Source organism: Hesperophylax consimilis, chromosome 5, assembly GCF_061612785.1.
Source record: "Hesperophylax consimilis isolate HC1 chromosome 5, BYU_Hcon_1.0, whole genome shotgun sequence".
Classification (NCBI taxonomy): domain Eukaryota; kingdom Metazoa; phylum Arthropoda; class Insecta; order Trichoptera; family Limnephilidae; genus Hesperophylax; species Hesperophylax consimilis.
This window is the reverse complement of record NC_142840.1, coordinates 26,251,325-26,272,936: the sequence shown is the minus strand read 5'-3', so window position 1 is coordinate 26,272,936 and position 21,612 is coordinate 26,251,325. Positions and strand designations below refer to the sequence as shown.

Here is a 21,612-nt window from a genome sequence, read left to right as displayed (position 1 = left end):
TTATATATACTTAGTAAGTGACCGTTGTCTTTGATAAATTTAGTTTTTGAAAATTGGGTACCTACCGACGAGGAACCTAGAATAGGTTAAACTTTAGTTATTTAATGTATGTACTTACTGTATAACAGTGTTCATATATTGAATTCTTGTGCAAAAAGTCTTTCTCAGTCTAATTTGGTAACCAAAGAATTTATTGGGTCTGTAATGAAAATTGGATTATTAGGTTTAAATGTAGATGTGCTATTATTGCCCAGAAAATTCCACAGGACCGCTACGAATTTATTTTTTTCAAATTAATAGACAGTTTATCAAAATAAATCGTGCAGCTGTTGGACGAAAAATAGATTTGTTTACAATAAAGTTCGTGTGGTATGTCGTAAAAATAATGTGTAATAAAAGAATACTTATTTCTTGTTTCAGACTTTAAAGCTTCTGACTCTAAAAATATGCAATGGTGGAAAGCTTCTGACTCTACAAACATGCAATGATGGAAAGCTTCTGACTCTGCAAATATGCATTGATGGTAAACTTCTGATTCTACAAACATGCAATGATGGAAAGCTTCTGACACTACAAACATGCAATGTGATGGAAAGCAAAAAGTGAAGAAAAAATATGCAAGGATGGAAATAGCTTAAAAATAATTATCTACGTCAATGTTTAAAAAAAATAATTATGTTTGATCAAATAATGGACTCCTAAAACTTGTTTACGTTTATAGATTATTGACTTTTATCTCTTGAGAAAAAAATATGATGAAAGTTTGCGTTGTGGATAATACCCGTTCAAGTTTACGTCATTGCTTTCATATTTACAAAACCAAACCAGTATTTTGACCCCGCTGATAAATTATAAAATGCTAAATTTATGTGCATACTTACTTATTTTCTTTTAAAAATAAGCTAAATGGCTTAATATCATGTCAGGTTGCTTTAAAGTAATTGTACATTTGAATTATATAGTTACCTATGATTTGGCAGGAGTATTCATGTTTAATCGACGTGTACATCTGTCCAAGGGTGTTGCAGATAAATCCTAACAGAAGGCAAGCAGTGTGAGCCACTAAGCAGCGAGCATTCAACCCTGCTAGCTCCGGCAACCAAATGTGTAACACAATGGTCAATAGCAGGAAGAGATTTGCGATAGTTGACAGAACTGCAAAGATCACCAACCGAGTTACTGTTCGTGCATCCTCAATGCCGACCACACACGCCAGAACTATTTCAACCCTCTCAGTTCCATTTCCACTCCAAGTAAAATCTCCACAATAATCTTCAGGTTGTATTAATCCATCAATTTCAGAATCGATGGAGCCATCTTCTCGAAGAGTGTATTTTCCTGACAACTCTAGTAGTGGTCTGTCTTTACAATCCAGACTCCCGTAAATCATTTCGTTGTATTCTGTGATGTTTGCTCCATTTAAGACACTGTGATGCCAATCTCCAGCTCCTGTCCCAACTGCACCGCATGATCTATTCCTTTCAGGATGCAAGTAAATTTGTCTGTCCTCTTCGCAACACTTTCTAATGCACAAGTGCTCCATGCAGGGGCACAAGAACGCGATGACATCGACCTCTTCATGTCCCATGTTCCATCTCTCTATGCAATAAGACTTTGGGGTGTACATCGCTACTACATCTCCAGGATCATCTTCAAGATGCAGGTTTCCACTTTCGTCCAATTTAAACCAATCTATTGATCTTATTATATTATTGGGCCGGCTACAAGGAATCACCCCGGAAGTAGTATTCGAAAAATTAAATTTATCGTATTCAATATCGATGGCTAACCTATTCGATATTCCGGGAGTTGACACCTTTTCATCTACACTGGCACATTTCAAATATTCGTTAAATTCTTCACCTACAGGACAGCACTTGTTTATGTTTTGGACACCGGCACACGAACCAACAAAGATGAAAAACAGAAAAAGCAGGAGCCTTGTCATTCTTTCCGCTCTAACGGTCATTTTGTAACGTTGGATACAACATGGGAAGAGGCGAGGAGAATATGACCGCGTTCTTATCTGTCACACCGACTACTAATGAATAAAATGAAGTTAATAGGTGGATATTCCGATCAGTGTTGGCCGGTCGCACATGGCCTGACTAGAAGAGCGCACCCACTACCACTAGCCACCTCGCTATAATCACTCTCACCCGTCCCCACTTCTGCTGCTCTGGGAAATACCGTTCGCCACCAGACGACTCACACGATTGTGAATATGAATTTGAACGTTGTATTTCTCACTGTTTACACACGTCAGTGACGTAACAAAGCCTTTACACCACTGTCTGAATATTAATTTCGAGGCATTTACCAAACAACCGAACGGCCAGTTTTGTCATTGAAGTGCCCGGGGCATAACAATGTTTATGTGACCTGTTTTGAACATCTTTGGGCAAATCCCCGCTAGACCTATTAAATAATATTTACATGTCGATCTTTGGGCATTTCAAAATGAAATTTTTTGCTTTGTAAATAAAAATCAGGCCTCCAAACTAGCTCAATATTTAAGGTTATTTAAATTTTGATGAAATTTTATATTTAAACTAGCTCATATTTTAACTAGCTTATATTTGAACTAGGTTATATTTTAACTAGCTTATATTTAAACTAGCTTATATTTTAACTGGCTTATATTTTTTCTAACTTATATTTTAAGTAGCTTATATTTCAACTAGTTTATATTTTAGCAGGCGTTGCCCGGGCTTTATTCGAAATCAAATGTAGACAGTAATATTCATCTTATTTAGAACGTCAAGTATGCAAAATATCAAAATTCTGCTTTAAGGAGTGGGAACGGGGATGGGGGTGGTTTTTTAAATCTCAAATAGACAGTGACCTTCCTGTTATTTTGAAGGTTAAGGATGGAAAATTTCATCAATCTCCGAATAAAACTGTAAACGTGTATAAAAATAAAAGCATGCCTCACGTCACAGACATTCTTCTTTATATAACCAGATAATATACCAATTTGAAATTAACGTAAAATTTTATTTTAATCAAAATACTTCCAGAATAGAGTCCCGTTTTGAATGTGTAAAACTATCAAACTGTGGCAAATAAATCATAAAACCAATTGACTTACACCAATCATCTAATTTCACATACAAAAAACACATAAACAGGGTTATAAAGCTTAAAAGATTCCGCGCCAGGCGAAACAGGAATACCATACCCAGCAGGAGACATTAACATGATTCATTAGTCTAATGTACACAATATATGATACGTAAATAAGATGTTTTATCTACAAATCTAATCAATTATTTTAAAGAGGTGTTCCACTAGTTTAAACAATGGAACTAACGCAAATACCATTGCCCATAAAAATATTTTATTGAAGACGTCTTCCATAGACTTTTAAATTGCGGTGTTAAAATTATTTTAAAAGATTACCATACTAGATCTGATGGACTGCCTGATCAGTGAAATTACAATGGGGACGGAATGTTATCTCTAATTTATGCAAATCCAATAATAATTTCAATCATTGTATTGTCGAATTGGGCATGATCAACAACCAAATAAAACACACATCAATTGGATAAATGGTATCACGCCTGCATTAACAAGAAAAGCCTCGACAGAACTGGATTTAAATGGATATACAATAGAGATTTAGAGTCCTAATTTATAAATCAAACGACGTGGACAATGAACATCTCAGAAATCATTAAACGATCCTATAAAAAGATTTTGGCGATACTAAAAAATTGGGTACCGCCCAGATCTTTTTTGGTAATCTTATAACATTAGAACGGGTCGCTTCTACGATTCGTTCTTAAGTTCAACAGCTCGGCTGTGGAACGAACTGCCGGCCTCTGTGTTTCCTCCCTCCTACAACATGGGGCTCTTCAAGACCCATGTTCACTCCTTCCTCTCCATAAAAAGACCCTCCACACAGCATCCCCAAAGATGACATAGGACTTGAGGGAAATTATTTTCTTCAGGGCCTCCTGTGTGGAGTTAATATAAAAAAATAAAACATAATTTTAATATCGCAATTTGAAAGTTTATAGAAGATGTCTATAGACTTTCAAATTGCGGTACTAAAATTATGTCAAACGATTATATAAAAAAAGATCTTTGCGATACCCGAAAATTGGGGAAAAAATATTGTTTATAAATGCAGCACAAGATGGAAAAACGGCAAAAAGACGAAGGCATGTCTATAAAAATCAATACGTAATAAAAAAGTTTACATCTGTTTTCAATTTTCGGGCCATCTCTTGGGCCGGCTAGTAGACAATTTAGAGAAATGCGTGTCTGCGCGTGTGTGAAACCCACCAAAAGTTGATAGAATACATTGTCATCGACAACGAGTCTATCTCCTGAGTTTTAGCTCGATCGAATGTTGGGAAGTGGATTAATTTACGTGAGTGTCACCAAAAGTTGATAGAATGCATTGTCATCGACAACGAGTCTATCTGCCGAGTTTTAGCTCGATCAAATGAAGGGAAGTGGATTAATTTACAATTCCAAGTTTTGATTCTTTCAATACTGAATACAAAAATGAAATTCAAATAATTTTTTTTTGAAAAGACTAAGCCAAAATTGACACAGGAAAAAGGACCACATTATTATAAGAGGTATAGAATAGTTTTATAAATTGGTGACAGATTCATGTATGCATACGCCACAGAACAAGTCCACGGGACATAGTTGAAGAATATGGTATATTATGTTTATTTATATTTTTATAAAACATTATTTGGTAATGTTAACCTCACTGGGTGCTTAGTTGCTTACCCGGGCAGAGGTTCCCATTTTGCTATTTCATAAGATACAAAATATGTCTGTAAATAATATAGAGTGTATTTGGCTCAGCTGACTCGGTTGAGATTTTCTGTATATTATTGTTATTAATTATTAACAATATATAATAATCTCAACCGAGTCACCTGAGTCAGCCTATTTTAGGGTAAAGCGATGGCAAAAGACGGTTGAGATTTAACACCGGGATTTTATGTGGCCTGAGGCAAGGCAATCTGATACCCCGCGTGTTATCCAATAAAATGTTGTAAAGACGGTACAACAACCGTGTTATACGAATTGATGATCTGGCTTTCGTCTGAGACCCAGACTGATTTAAAAGACAGTAATGTACTCTATTAGAAATGTGTATTCTAAAATTAACTTAATTGCCGATAACACCAGAGTGTTTCTTGAACAAAATATTGCACAATGTTAAATCGAATAACATTCGGGTAGGAGAAGGTAACGTAGACCACAATATGTTTTGCCTTGGCGTGAACTTAAGAGATTTCAGCAAAATTGAAGGAAGCGTTGTATTGAATTACGTAAGTCTAAATTTTAATTTTAATTCTAGGCGCACAGTTTATACCCGCGCTAATTTCGATATTTTGGCTCTTTTTGAATACGACACTACTTATGTACCTACGTATATAATGTGGTGTCAAGCTATCAGACATTAGGCATATAGCATTGGCGGTCCGTGATTTTTCTAAGATCGAAAAATATGAGACTGTTTTTTTAAGTTAAAAGCTGAAAAGCAACAACATACAAAAAAATATATATTTTGAAAAATTTAAATGTCATTTTTTTCAGCCACAACAACATAATTAATGTCGTTTTGTCAATCTTACCACTCTAGCCCACCAAAAAATCACGGACCGCCACTGGTACATAGTTCAACACGACGTGTCTTCTAAATGTTAAAATGTCTTTTAAAAGTGTTAAATAGCTAGAGCATTCGGCTGCAATATTGTGTTACTGATTTGTAGGCAGTTAATGCTATCTCTATCCATATTTGATGAGCAAATTAATGTATTATCTACAAGTTATAAAGCATAACTCTCGACATTCTTTTGATATCAAACCCGCATTGTTCCACCATTTTCCCATTCGATTTAATTTGTAAACCCTGTGTCTGGGCAATCCCACTAACGAGCATCAATCGGTTACATAATTATATAGCCAACAAATTGTGTATATTCAAACTATTAAGAAAGTTTTTCCGTTCAACCTACTAACCGGTGATAATAATTAATTTCCTGACAATGGCTATTTAAAACAAATAAAAATGTAATTTAAGTGAATATTTTTTTTATTTATTGACATTTTCAATTGAGTATTTTTTCAACCAATTTACGATTATTGAAGAAGTGAGTATTTTTTTCGTTAGCACTGTTCCTACGTTAAATATGTTCTTCTCTCTCTCTATATTATTCACTGGAAATAATATTGGCATTCTAAAAATCACTAGTTTATTAAATAAAAAAATAAATTTAAAACAGTACAAAAACCATGCCTTTTCTTAATACATGTTATTAGATTCTGAGAATTTCGAACAGATTTCTATTCTTTGAGGTGTGTCCTGAATCTTAAGGCACAATACAAATTTTTAATTATTATTTTTTTGATAAATTAATGTTTTAAAGACAAGATTTTATTTATGCATAGCACAAAGGATAACAATTATTTTTATAAGCAATAATTGTTCGCCTGAAACACTCATCCACATTGAAAAAATTTTTATTATAATTTTAACATGTTGCGACATTATGTTGCAAAATTATTACATTACGATGTTTTGTGTAGCTGAGGAATGAAAGTGGTTTTGGAAGAGTTAATAAAATTATTGTAAATTCACAAAATTAGTTTCATTATTTACTACTTTATCTACCTGTACATTATTTCGATTCTTCAATTTCACCGTTAAAAACGTTACTGCTGTATTCAAAGTTTCCCAAAAATTAGGGTTTCAAAGTATTTCACACCAGGGGTACGTAACACCGAAATCAATAACGTGTTATTATTTAACTCGCATATTTAATGTCGCGTGCTTCGAAAATTAGCTGAGGTTTTTTAAGTTTATAAATTTTACGCAGAATTCGAAAATATGCAAATAGGCAGGTAGGTTCATTATTCAAATGTCATAAATAAAATTAAAATATGCCGTCGTTTTCCATTATGAATTTGTCATGTTGTCGTATTCAATTTTAAAAACAGTCTTTCGGAAAATTATGACGAATTATTCTGGTAAATTTGATTTTTATCTGTTACTTGGAAAAAGCTCGTAACACGTGTAGGTATGTATTTTTATCTTCTACAATTGAATGGAAAAGAAAACCCTTACCTCCAAGCACGCAGAATGGCTTATTCTCCCCCGCGCTCATCAAATACACGAGCGAAGCTGCAAAATGCGCAACAGCCAGACAGGCGACATGCGCAAGCTGCGGGCGTGCACCCATCCTCTCCTCGAGCTCCCCAGACGTAGCGATGGCCAGGGCGGCCAGCGTCAGGAAGACCCCGGCCAGCGCGAGGGACGCGCTGTAAGGACCGGCCCGCAGCTCGGCCGCAGCGAAGCTCTCCGCGGCGCGGGCGCTGTAGCACCGCAGCAGGAGCGGAGACAGCCGACCAGAGCGCCAGCCGAGCTCGCCGCAGTGCTCGCCGGCCGGGATCTCGATTACACTACCCGAAGACGAGCGGATCTAAAAGAAAAAAAACTATTTTAAAATATATAAATAAAAATGAACATTTTCGTTTGTTTAAAATCTTAAATTTCCGAAAGTTACTCAATTTCTTGGAAATGTTGGCGTGTGTTTTGTGCCATTGTTTCTCTATCTGCACAGACGGACTGAGCCACAGCAACGCAAATTGTTTGGCGTAACCTGCAACTAGTGGGTATGATCCATTCACTGAGAGCTCCGTTGGAACAATGTGTCGTTTATTAAAAAGACGGAGATATTACGACGTATCTATCAACAGTATTTCTATTCAGTTAATACTATTTTTATTTATTTTGTGTCTTTGGAAAAGAACCAGTGGTAACTTTATTTATAAAGGGAAATATTTCAATTTTATTTGTATTTTAACATAATTTATTACATCTCTAAAAAAAATTATTCACGTTGTTACATCATTTTAATTAGATGAAACCAATAAACTTTTTTATTTTACTCTGTGTCCTGGTGAAGATTTGGTTAAATAAATAGATATGTTTATATTAAAATAGTGGTGTATTCAAAATTAATAATTTCTTCAATATTTAATTAATAATTAATTATAAAATTAAATTCACTTTCTGTCGTCATTTTAATTTAATGAAAATAAATCGTTTTGTATACACCACTATTTAATCAAAATCGTCGTCATGTTTCGAAACTAATGATTCCTTCGTCAGGATAGACTTAAAGTGTAAATTAATATTTTCTTTTTTCTTTTGTTTATTAATTTTCATTGTTCGGTTACTGATGAAGAAACCATTGGTTTCGAAACATGTCGATTATTTTGATTAAATAGTGGTGTGTACAAGGTGATTTATTTTCATTCAAAGTTAATTATTTTCATTAAGGCGATGCACTACGTAGTAATTTAAATACACGTGTTTTTGGTTTGAAAATTTGGTCGCCTAGAAATGTTTCAGATGCTTTAATTAAATACTGAGAGTAGAATACATCTTGGCCTTTGAAATAATCGAGTATTTTTTAGATAAATCTTTTTATAAGCCCAGAAAAAAATAATGTATAAGGCCTAAAAATCTGTTACTTACGAACCCATTTTCGGTTATTGTTTTATTGTATAATGTGGCAAATTAAGTTATTAGAACATCCACAAAATAAAATAAAAGGCCCTTTTAGCCATGTTTTTTTCTTGCATAAATCAAAACAGGTGGATGGTGTGAAGCGGGAATTTAAGCCTTATCGGCATCTACGTAAGGTATTGATAGCGGCTCGATTCAAAATATTACACGACGTAGTGCATCGCCTTAAATTAAAAGAACACATAAAATCAAATAAGTGATCCGCAAATTTTCGCACTTTCAGTTATTATTCATTCCTAGAATAATGTAACTAACCTGCAACAGGATTTGTAATAAAAAATAACTCAATTACGTAGTCAGGATGAGTGTGTGCTAGTGATTTACCTGTCAATCTTATAATACCTTGGTATATATAATATGAATTCCATGTTATTATACTACCCTTGGGTTTTGTTTAAACCTGACATTCATAATAGGGTATTTGAACTATATTTTATTCTCTTTAAAAAAATTCCATAATGAAGGTTTTTTTATGTTTACGAATAAATTTTCTATAACGATTTAAAATGTGCCTTTTTCGATTGCCGCCAAAACGACACGTAGGTTTTTATTCGAGAATTCAGTGGCGTTAACGCATAGACCCAAAAAAGCCCTGAAACAAGGATTAGTGCGATTTTGTATGAATGGCATTTAAGCCAAATCAAAGGTTGGGGAAATTGCCTGGTTGCCGTCCTGTCCGGCATGATTTGTGATTATTCAACTATTATATGTTTGTCTTTTTAACGCAGGTATAACGGCTTATGGTTTTTGTAGGTATTTGATGAGATAATGAAAGGGATAAGTCATTAAAAAAAGCAGGTTTTGGCATTTTTTATCAGAGATGTGCTTTATTTCAAATAAATCCATTTCAAATGGAAATGCAAAATGCAAAATGGGCATTTTCCATTTTGCATTTTAAATGCTTTTCTAAAAACCATTTTGCATTTTGCTTTTTAAATGCTTTTCTCAATGCATTTTTCATTTTAAATGCTTTTTTGTAACATTCTTCCTACTATCTCCACTCATCTTTTTTTCATAAGCCCCAAATATCAGTCGGTCCTCAACCTCGCTATGAGAGATAATTTACATTTGTCAAGTTGCTCCCTGGTAGGAGCCCTGGCAATTGAGTGATACCATTACAAAAAATACTGATTCAAATACTGAACATGGGGCCATGACGCTGTAATATTAAATGTTAGATAGCAATTTCTATGTTTTTACGTTGGCAACATTAGTCCCGCGCAAATTTGTTGTGATTTCATAATCTGTAGTCGTGGTGTTTTTGGATTTACCATCATGTAATTAATATGTTTGTTCTACTTTGATGTCCATTATTAAATGACAAAATTGTTTAAAAATTATATAATTATTTTAATTGCTTGACCTGAGAAACCATTTTGCATTTTCAATGCATTTTGAAAATAGGTATTTTGCATTTTGCATTTGAAATGCTTTTATAAAAACCATTTTGCATTTTGCATTTTGAAATAAAAAAGTTTTGACCCATTTCCATTTTGCATTTCAAATGGTTTTGGGTACCCATTTTGCACATATCTGTTTTTTATACATCTTCCCCCTAACCCCGCTGCTTCAAATTGTTCTAGAATATCTCCATCCAGGGCTTTTTAAGTTCATGCGTTGACGTCAAGCCGGGCAACGTTGGTGACAGCCATATTAGTGGCGGTTTCTATGGCATAATGAATATATTAAAATTTTACATTTTTAAAACATTTATCAGAATCAGAAAAATAAACTTTAAATATTCCACCCATTTTTAACGGTATTCGTAGTAGGTAAAATTGTGAAAATACCCCATTTGTTTTTTAACATATTTCGAATGAGGTTTTTGGCTACGTACGTAAGAATCATAGCTTGTTTGCCTGCTGCGCCTAGCCCTAGAACTTACAAGTTGGGTACCTATGCAGCTATTACATAATTTTAACATTATAATTATAATTAGATCACCGTAGGGATAAAATAATATGTCTATTTGCTTGAATTATCCATTGGAATCTTCAAGAATCTATTAAGAATAATTAGATGTTAATTATTTATAGATTGAAATATTCTCTGATTGAACTTATCGAGAAACCATTATTCTGTTTTACACTGTACATAGTGTATTACTACCACCTTGAACACCTTCACCTAAGTGATTACAATTAAATCTCCTAGTTGATTTATTATGTTCATGATTAATATAGGCAATTGAGTAGGTATACTGTATGTATTGCAAATAGATAATATTTCTATGATTTAATGACATCCCTGTTTGTTATTAATTTCTCGAATGTGATTTGTTTTAAGCCCCAGCATAGCCAAATTAATACGATTAAAACAAGTTTCTCGTTAACTCTTTAAATTTTTAAGTTAAAAAATAAAAAAAAATTTAAAAAAATATATTTATATGTGTTTTTTTTAAGATAATATCTATACATTTGTTATTTCGAAACGTTAATTATTTGAAATTCCCTCGAAAGAAAAAAATCGCAAAATAAGAAAATTATTAAAAACACGTTTTTTTGTTATTTAATGTTATAGGCATGAAAATATTCACTTTTCTACCGGTGTATTTTTAAATGCAACTAAATCATTTGACAATAGATTTTTGCTCTCTTTCAAACGAGTCGTGTTTTATTAAATATTCTCAACATTCTCGTTTAATTATTATCGTTTTTTTTAATATTAGTTCGCTCTAACATTCGTATTTACATATTTCCCTTTCAAACCATTTATGAACATTTACTACGGGGCCTTAGGACCCTGTTTTCCATCAAATTCTCTAAAGAAAAATGTTTAACTTATATCCGTATGATCGCCTGTAAGTTGATCTTATCTTAGTCATGGGAACAGTCACTCGAAACAATATGTCTCTAGTGACCCTTCGATGACGTTACGATGAAAAATCTAACCTATAGATAGATGTACTGTCAAGATGCTCCGATAATAATTCCAGTAATAGTTTAGTATAAATTACCGTGGATAGTAAGTTTTTAAAATGAATGTAAAATATGTATTGTATTGGTTAATACTATTTTATAATAACAACAAATTGTGATGTATATTTTTTAAATTATGTTACAAATACTTTATATTACTGCAATACACTTATCAAACTCCACTGTACAACTTGTGAATCACCTTTTATTGCTGTATTTATTTAGCTACGTACAATATAACACCCAATAACGGCTTGCTAAATACAAACATGCTTTACAACATTTTTTTAATGTCAACAAACTTGCTACGCATTGCTCTGTAATTGCTTTCATTGTACCATAAGTACATACTGTCGTATACAATTTTTGAACTCCTTTGTGCGGAAGAGCTCTCTGTGATAATTTGTATTGTGCCTGCTTATATTGTTCATACTCAGCTCGATGTGTTATGTGCTAAACACTTGTAATTGAGCAAATATAAATAAACAACACTACGAAGTTATGAATCAACGCAGTATATTTTAATTTGGTTTATATCATAGGAATTAGGTAAAACCAAACCCTATAATCAGTGGCGGCTCGTGACTTTTGGGTGTACTAGAGTCGTGATATCATCAACATCCATAATGTCATTTTTTGCAATATTACCGATCTAATACACCTAAAAGTCACGAGCCGCCACTGCCTGTAATGCATTATTGGGCAATCAATACACTTTATAACAATAAGGTAAACCTGAAACTCCATTATGGTTTATTATAAACTTTCGGTCTTTCTCCCGGGTCGTCTCAATTATCGGGAAATAATAGTAACTACCCAATGTAAATCTGGAAGGTTCTTTGATATTTTTAATATTTAACTTAAAATCATGGTAGTAAATTATGTATTAAAAACCTGCATTATCTTATTATTTTGTATGCTAAAATTATTTTTTTTTAATTATTTCTCATTATCTCATTATATAAATATGACTAGCTGACGTGTACCCAGAGTTGCTGGAGGTTATCCTTATGAGATAGACATATTTCATAACATGCTTTTCTTTGGGGCTTTTTAAGATATACAGTTCCGTAGTAAGATATTTTGATTTATCTCATAAGGTTTAGCCAGCATTAGCAATCTAATGCCTGAAAATATATTTTTACGTCGCGATCATAAAACATCGTCTTTTCTCTACTTTCTATAAATATAATATACATATATCATATATGTAAACCTTCTGGAAGAAGTTTTCTAAATGATAGTGAAAACTCAATTAAAATCCGTTGCGTAGGTTAGATGAACTGAGCGCACAAACAGAAAGTAGCGGATAGCGACTTTATTTTATACTGTTTAGAGATAATATATGCCAAAATGCACCTTTATACCTATCACGTATTATGTCCATTTTTGTTGTTGTCATATAAACATTTAAAACTTTTATATTGTTCTCTGTATGCAATAAATTATGTAAACTGTAAAAGTATATAAAATCCCATAGCGTTGAAGATTAATAAAACAAAATAAAAGTGTTTACATGGGTACATTGTGAACTGTCCATTTTTTGTTGTTATGTAAACATTTTTGCTTTTTTATATTGTTCTCTGTATGCACTAAATCATGTAAACTGTAAAGATATATAAATTCCTATAACGTTGAAGATTAAAAAATAAAATAAAATTTTCTACATGAGTACCTTGTGAACTGTCCATTTTTTGTTGTTATGTAAACATTTAATACTTTTGTATATTGTTCTCTGTCTGCACTAAATCATGTAAACTGTAAAGATATATAAATTCATATAACGTGGAAGATTAAAAAACAAAATAAAAGTATCTACATGGGTACCTTATGAACTTTCCATTTTTTATTTTTGTTATATAAACATTTAATACTTTTTGTATTGTTCTCTGTAGGCACTAAATCATGTTAACTGTAAATTTATATAAATTCCTATAACGTTGAAGATTAAAAAACAAAATAAAAGTATCTACATGGGTACCTTATGAACTGTCCATTTTTTTTATTTTTGTTATATAAACATTTAATACTTTTTATACTGTTCTCTGTAGGCACTAAATCATGTTAACTGTAAAATTATATAAATTCCTATAACGTTGAAGATTAAAACACAAAATAAAAGTATCTACATGGGTACCTTATGAACTGTCCATTTTTTATTGTTGTTATATAAACATTTAATACTTTTTATATTGTTCTCTGTAAGCACTAAATCAAGTAAACAGTAAAAAATATATAAAATCCCATAAAGTTGAAGATTAAAAACAAAATAAAAGTATCTACTTAGGTACCTTAGGAACTCTCTTAAACTAGAATTACTTAAAATTTCAGCAAGATAGCAACGCAAACTGGTTCTCATTAAAGACGTAATTAAAAACAAGTTATATCCTCAAACTGTCATATCATCCAAGCATATTTAAATTATTGTTTCATTAAATAGTCATGCAAATTGGTCCATGATTTTCAATTGTTCTCAAAGGTAAGTTTCACAAATTAAACTGAGAGATCGCCGAGTTATAATGTTGCTCAAAATTTTATTCAATCAACGCGACTCAGCGGTAGTAAATTGCTTAGGTTGGTTACTTAAAATTATTATATTATTGAACAAATCAAATCTTTGCAGGTCACATAAGTCATAGTCAACTCATGTACAAAATGTTTCATCAAGAAAAGTTAATTTAAAATTAAAAGCTTACTCACAAAAAAATTCGTGTTATTTCAGTAATTGGAAGATTAGAAAAATAAAATAATTATAGTAGATTATTATTACTAGTGATCAGAGATGTGCAAAATGGGTACCCAAAACCATTTGAAATGCAAAATGGAAATGGGTCAAAACTTTTCCATTTGAAAATGCAAAATGCAAAATGGTTTTTAGAAAAGCATTTCAAATGCAAAATGCAAAATACCTATTTTCAAAATGCATTGAAAATGCAAAATGGTTTCTCAGGTCAAACAATCAAAATAATTATAGAATTTTTAAACAGTTTTGTCATTTAATAATGGACATCAATGTAGAACAAACATATTACATGATGGTAAATCAAAAAATGCCACGACTACGGATTATGAACCACAAAAAATTTGCGCGGGACAAATGTTGCCAACGTAAAAACATAGAAACTGCTATCTAACATTTAATATTACAGCGTCATGGCCCCATGTTCAGTATTTGAATCAGTATTTTTTGTAATGGTATCACTCAATTGCCAGGGCTCCTACCAGGGAGCAACGTGATAAATGTAAATTATCTCTCATAGCGAGGTTGAGGACCGACTGATATTTGGGGCTTATGAAAAAAGGATGAGTGGAGATAGTAGGAAGAATGTTGCAAAAATGCATTTAAAATGGAAATGCATTGAGAAAAGCATTTAAAATGCAAAATGCAAAATGGTTTTTAGAAAAGCATTTAAAATGCAAAATGGAAAATACCCATTTTGCATTTTGCATTTCCATTTGAAATGGATTTATTTGAAATAAAGTACATCTCTTCTAGTGATGTGCTACAATAATGCGTACTGGCAACTTCTGCAACGTCCTGGGTTCTGCAGTGCCTCTGCGATGTTCACCGAATCGAGGGTGGACTCATCCATCGCCTTACTTCGCCACCGAGTAGCCAGATCCTGGATTCTGGCGCAGACACGTAAGTCAACAAACGTCATTGTCGTGACTGCATCCGAGTGGCTCAGCTCGCCCTTCAATGGGCGGTGGATGCAGATGATGATGGTGGATGTATTTAATTTATTTTTTTATTATTATGCTTCCATTTTTATTTTTATTTTGTGTAATTTTTATTTCTATATAAATATTATCATCGTAGGAGTTGGCATAAAATCTTAAAAAATAAAATAAAATGATAAAAATCAACAACTGTAAAAACAAACTTTTTTTATCGTATAATTTTTTATCTATTTTAAAATTTTAATTTTAATAAAAAATGGTTTCAACCGCGCTACCGACCTCGCCAGATGCCTCTCAAATGTAATTTTCAGATAAATGCTATATGTCCGCGTGTGTGTACATGATTGACACCAAAAGTTGATAGAATACATTGTCATCGACACCGAGTCTATCTGCTGAGTTTCAGCTGGATCGAATGTCGGGAATCGGGTTAATTTCCGTTTCCAAGATTTGCATTCATTCATTACCCAAAACAAAAGTGAAAATCAAATAGTTATCTATGTACATTGTACATATGTAAAAAAATTAGGAATCGAATAATATTTCCCAAAATTTTCCAAGGGTTAATATTTAGAATAAAAAATTGACTGTTTCCGCGTAAACCGTCAATATTTTTGAATAAACGTTGAATTTACCTTCGAAATGTGTGAAAATAAATATAATGTTTATAAATTGTGTGCCAAATGATATACATATTTTTAATGTTGTGAGATGTTTATGAACTATAATGGACGTATCAGTTCCTGCTGTCAATTTCCAATTGAAAGAATTCAATATTCGCATATTGCAATCAGCGATGCATAACCTTTTAAAAGTGATTTGGTTATTTTTATAGAACCAATTTTAAAAAATCTTAATACCACCTCAAGGGCTCATAATTTAATACTTTGGCATTGTAGCGTAGATACTCTCAGTGCCGCTTTTTTGAAAGACCACCAATCAGAAACGAAACTTTGCTTGAAATACCTTTAGCTGTATTTGGTGGCAAGGTATGAATAGCTACGTACTTTCCATCCTTCCTCTCCCCTTGTCATTTCCCTCCAAACTCACGACTATCCCAATCGGGAATCTATAGTTCCGCTGACTCGTGACAGTTGGAAGAGACAGAGGGAGCGGTATACACTTAAAAAAATATACTTCGCAGAACCTGGTATGATTTGAGATTTTCACGGCCAAAAGTATTACTGTGATTTGTTTTTGGGGTACTATGCCGTGCTGCGCTACCTGATTCTTTAACCAACGTTTCATCATCAGGGCAGATGTGTTATCATTGGTGACCGGATAAATTATCAAAAAGATAATTCATCACATTTATAAAAAGTTATATAAAGTCATGGAAAGTGAATAAACAAAAACGTTATTAACTGGGTTAAGTAGGTTAGGTTAGGTTTTTTTTTTTTTTCATCGTTTCTAATGACTTAATATCACTTTTTAAAGGTGTGTTGAATTGTCGATGAATTGATTTATCGTGGAACCGTAATCATTACATACCTGCCCATTTCACACATCTGCCCCGATGATGGACACTTCAATGCTCTACGAAACGTTGGCTAAAGAAGGAGGTAGCGCAACACGGCATAATATCCCAAAAACAAATCACTTTAATTGGCAGAACCTATTTGACAATTTACCAAAAATGTTCACCGGCAAAACTAGAATGTGACAAGCTAAAAATTACACCGCACCTAAAATGCAATAGATTGGTTTAAATTACAACATGTGAATAAATTCCGAGAAAAAAATATTCATCAAATTCGTGTGCAATATGTATTTTAAATCAATTATTAGTATTCAGCCCGCAGGCCACAGTTTGGGCATCACTGTTCTAAACACCGCTGAATTTATTTTTTGCAACCACGCTCAATTTAACGGCTACCCACAGAGAACATTACAGGACACTATGCGATGTTTATCGTCAATTCAATAAATTACAATCTCTTTTTAATGCATCGTCATTACAGCATAGTAATGAATTAATAACTTGGTAATTCGATTAAGCATATAAACATTGAATATATTTTCCAGTTGGTTCTTTTATAAAAAAAAAATAAACACGCTGCATACTTGAAATTGCCTGTTCCGATTGTTATATAATTCATTATTTGGGTAGGTACACTAGTCATATAGACGTACAGTGCGCAATCATTCAATTAAATTAATCTGATAGTATTATTGTCCCAGCGTCTGGACGATGTAGGCCCTCTGATTGGTCAAATTCATATTATGTGATTCGGATAAATTCTGCATTGGGGGCTGCAGGCAAAAAATACCAATCTGCCCCTCAAATTTAAGCAACCGTAAGGTTCATTTCGGTTTGCAGGTGACTGGATACAAAAAAAATAAGACATTAAAAATTAAGACACGATTTCATACTGAAAAAGAATCGCCACATGTAATACGATATTTCTTCAAAAATATCGTTTCTTCTCATATAATTTTTGGATAATATCGAAGAAAATATGTTTTAGAAAGTTTATAATCCATTGGATTAATTAAATTACAGTGAAAATTATCCACAATTACGTGATTACGTTTGACGTTTGACGAAAAAAGCACGCGTTCATTCAATATGGCCGGCAATAGCTGGCCGACACAGAGCGCACCTCTGGCGGTGTAAAAACTAACCAAATAACTGGCGCAAATATTTAAATATGCAAAATTACTTGACCATTAAGCGTTTCATAAGAAGATTTCTTCTGGAATTTTATTTAAACTTTGCAATGGCATTTTTCATTATTATTTATAATTTTTTTTTGCTTATTAATTATATCTGATTTTATATTGACATGTTTTATAATTTCTAAAATTTAAAAATTATTTATTTGCGATGCTTTAATCCTGATTGTTTATTTATATCTTAAGAAATAGGGTAAAAATACCGTTTGAAGAGAATATGTTTAATTTTTTTATTTAGTATTTCAACTTTCAATTTATTAGAATAACCGTTATTAAATGTTATTTGTCTTATGAATATATTGTTTTATGGTTTTATGCATTTTTTTTTCAGGTCTTAAAATACTTCACACAGGATATAAAGCATCACAAATAAATAATTTCGAAATTTTAGAAATAAGAGAACATGTTTATAAAAGTAGATATAATTAACAAGATTTTTTTTTTATAAACTCTCTTTTAAATATTTTCCCACTTAACTGGTCTTTCATATTGTAATTCCTAATTCTTTTAAACCAGCCTACTCTTACCCCTCCCCCCTCCTTCCACTTCTTTTTTCCAATTGAAATCTATATTTAATTTTTGACTTCGGTGTATACTTCGTTCATGAAACATGTATTGGTTGTATATAATAAAGTGATGTTAAAACAGTTATTTGTTTTTTAATAAAATAAAGTTTAATAGGATAACATTATTTTATCTATTTCCATTGTATATCAATGCATACGTACATAATAAAATGTAAACATTATATTTATTTATTAATTGGACAATTTGCATAGCGCCGCTTTTGTGAGATATCACCTCAGGGGCGCTATATTGTAATAATCTACCTTTATATATAGATTTTTACTCTCCTGATGAAGGTGTATATATATTCTAACTTTAAACTTTATTAGATACAGTAACAGTTTTAGGTAAAGAATTACCACCAGTTGGAGTAAAATTTACACCTTTTAATTAAACCGACTGTTAATCTCATCGCACAATTACCCTCCTTTTATCCATAAACACGGGTACAATTAATCAATATGTAATAATCTATTATTTCAGTCAACTTTGTTATAACTATCTTTAATTGTTGTGACAAACTATAACGATATTGATTCAACTTATAGACATTGACGGTTGTAACACATATTTAAGCACTGCAAGTCTCCTATGAGCAAATTATATTAGGTACCATAACAGTTAATATCAGTGCCGTGCAAGAAGTGCCGCCCGCAGGGCCTAGCAGCAAAATCCCGCGGAGCGGGTTTTTAACTGCTAGTTTCATATAATACACTAGGTAAGCCTTCCGGTAATACACCGTTCAAATATATATGAACACATCTCATAATCTAAATTCTGAACCAGAAAATATGATTCCATAAAGGCTCTTGTCTAAAGAGTAGTTGCACAGCTTTTCTGTCCAGAATTTCTAGTTAAAACTTTCCACCACTCACAACATCATGTTACTCATTATCATCATGAACTTATTAATATCTGTAAAAATGTAAGAACGTACGTCATATTGTGTGCTTCACAATTTACAATCCGCAGTTGTAATTTTTTTATTTATTTTTTTTTATTATTATTTTAATATACATCATATGGGTTACATTAATACATACATATTTTGCAAATATAATATTAAGGTTCATAATTGGTCATGTATACCTTATCAGAAAAGAGGAGCTCTTGTGCCTGATAAGGGAGCCACGATTCTTACTTAGATTCATAATTCGTAATGAGATATAATAATAATAATACTTGTAATTGCCTGTTCCGATTGTTATATAATTCATTATTAAATAAAATGTTTAAGTCCAGGTTTCGTACAAAATCAATCAAGATAATCTTAACACTAGCTCAAAAGGTATTTTCTGAACGTCGAATTCATAAAAAAGAATTGCCTGTTATTGACTAAAATTTTGTCTGTCATTTTATTTTCAAATTTTTTACTGTACTACATATAAAATCCATTTACAGTACGAGATTTCTTATTTTAAAATTCTCTACATTTCGGATGAGAGTTATATTTATGTTGGTGAAGATTATTTATTATTTCTTTCTAATATTGAATCATAATGATCGGGAATCTCTGAACCCGGACATAGAAAACTTTACAATTAAGCCCACGAAAATTAATCAACACACGTCAGTTTTTTTTCTATATAACAGAGGTGAGGTATAACTGCAGAGATGTAACAACTACGAGTAATATAACATCAAAAGAAGTTAAGATTGAAATATACTTGCTTATTACTACTTAAAATACTAGACTATTCGACTGCGAACCATTTTTGAAACATTTTTGTAATGCATAATCTTTAGTTTTTTATTCATTTTTCAAAGTTATACACATGTTCTGGGCTAGTATTGTATACATGGTCACATCATTCATCATTTTATTTTTTGACTCATAAAATTGTTTATTCGTGTGCAAGAAGAATTCGGTTTTTATGGTATTCATGAACATTCATTAACGTAGCTGTATTGTTTTTTTTACGTAATGATTATCAAACTAAACAACATCACAACACTCAGACCAGCAGCAATATACCAAACAAAAAATCCGCCACAGAAAACTACGTGCTGTAGCCCGCAACCTTAAGGCCATCTTAAGGCCAGATAACTAGCGGGCAGAATTCGCTAAAAGACGGTATTAGTATTATATAGTGCACTTTTAGAGCGAGATGGATACAGCGTATCATTCCGCTATAAACCGCGAGCCCTGAAGAATGGTTCAGAAGAAATCAATTATGATGAATTTATTAATTATGAAAACCAAATGCGCGAACAATAGCGTTAAGGCGTTCGTCTTATTATATCACATGCATTAGGTACACATGTTGACCTATTATTTTCTTTTAAATTGTTAGTATTCATTAAGTCTTAAATTCCTCCATAATGCTAAACCCCATATTCATTTGATGAAATGCAGAAATTACTTGAATAAAATGTACGTGTTTAGTATTCCTATGATAATGTATTATCCAGTACAGTGGTGTATTTAACGCGTTTGAATTCTAATGCGCTAAACCTCGCGGTAAAAATGAATATGTAATTCAAATTATGCAAATATCCCTTCGGGGCATTTTGAATGCAAAAGCAGATATATTATTATCTTTGATGTTCCATTATAAAATTGAAAGATTGCTTGGCTTAATAAACTACTGAGAATGATAATCAGAAACTACAAGTACTCCGTGCTTTGTGAAATTCTATATTTTGTAACCGTTTTTGGTTTTTGGTTTATGTCTAGTTTAGGTTGTTCGATTAGGATAAACTTGGTGGTACTTACATCACTTGGTGGTACTTACAAACATTATCTCATCTTTTCGTACCTAGCTACTATTATTTATCTGTTTCTTTAGAAGCCAATAGGCTCTGCCACGCGTACACTTTGGAGCAGCGATACCGCGCGCCGCGTCAAGCCGCCGCGCAGAAAAATCTCACAATGGTTGCGGTGTAAACTGTTACCTTGCTTACGGACTTTTCTGCGCAGCGGCCTAGAGTGGCGCGTGGTACCGTCGCTCCGAAATGTACGTGTCGCAGAGCCTAGTATATTTTTTCAAATGAATTATCTGTTATTTATTATTATTATTTCAACGATACTATTGACATTTCAAAAGATTGTAAACAATTACCTAACACGCAAAGAGTTGATATTTCAACTGAACTAAATATACATATATACAAATATAAATATAAATATACAGGTAAATATACATATGGTAAACAAATTAAAATAGCTTGTCCGGTTTTGTCCGCACCTTGTTTGTC

At 32.4% G+C, this 21,612-nt stretch overlaps 1 protein-coding gene across 2 annotated transcripts in view; it reads right to left on the bottom strand.

Annotated features, from left to right (window-relative positions):
• The window catches only part of LOC149423714 (G protein-coupled receptor Mth2-like), a 67,073-nt gene that overhangs the window by 28,870 nt on the left and 16,591 nt on the right, over window positions 1–21,612 (bottom strand). Inside the window, exon 3 of one of the 2 annotated variants that reach the window (XM_089631770.1) lies at window positions 7,106–7,460. In XM_089631770.1, coding sequence (XP_089487896.1) covers window positions 7,106–7,460 — 355 coding nt within the window. Of the gene's footprint in view, window positions 1–966; window positions 2,278–7,105; window positions 7,461–21,612 lie in introns of those variants that run through there. The other variant, XM_089631771.1, reaches the window with a different exon arrangement.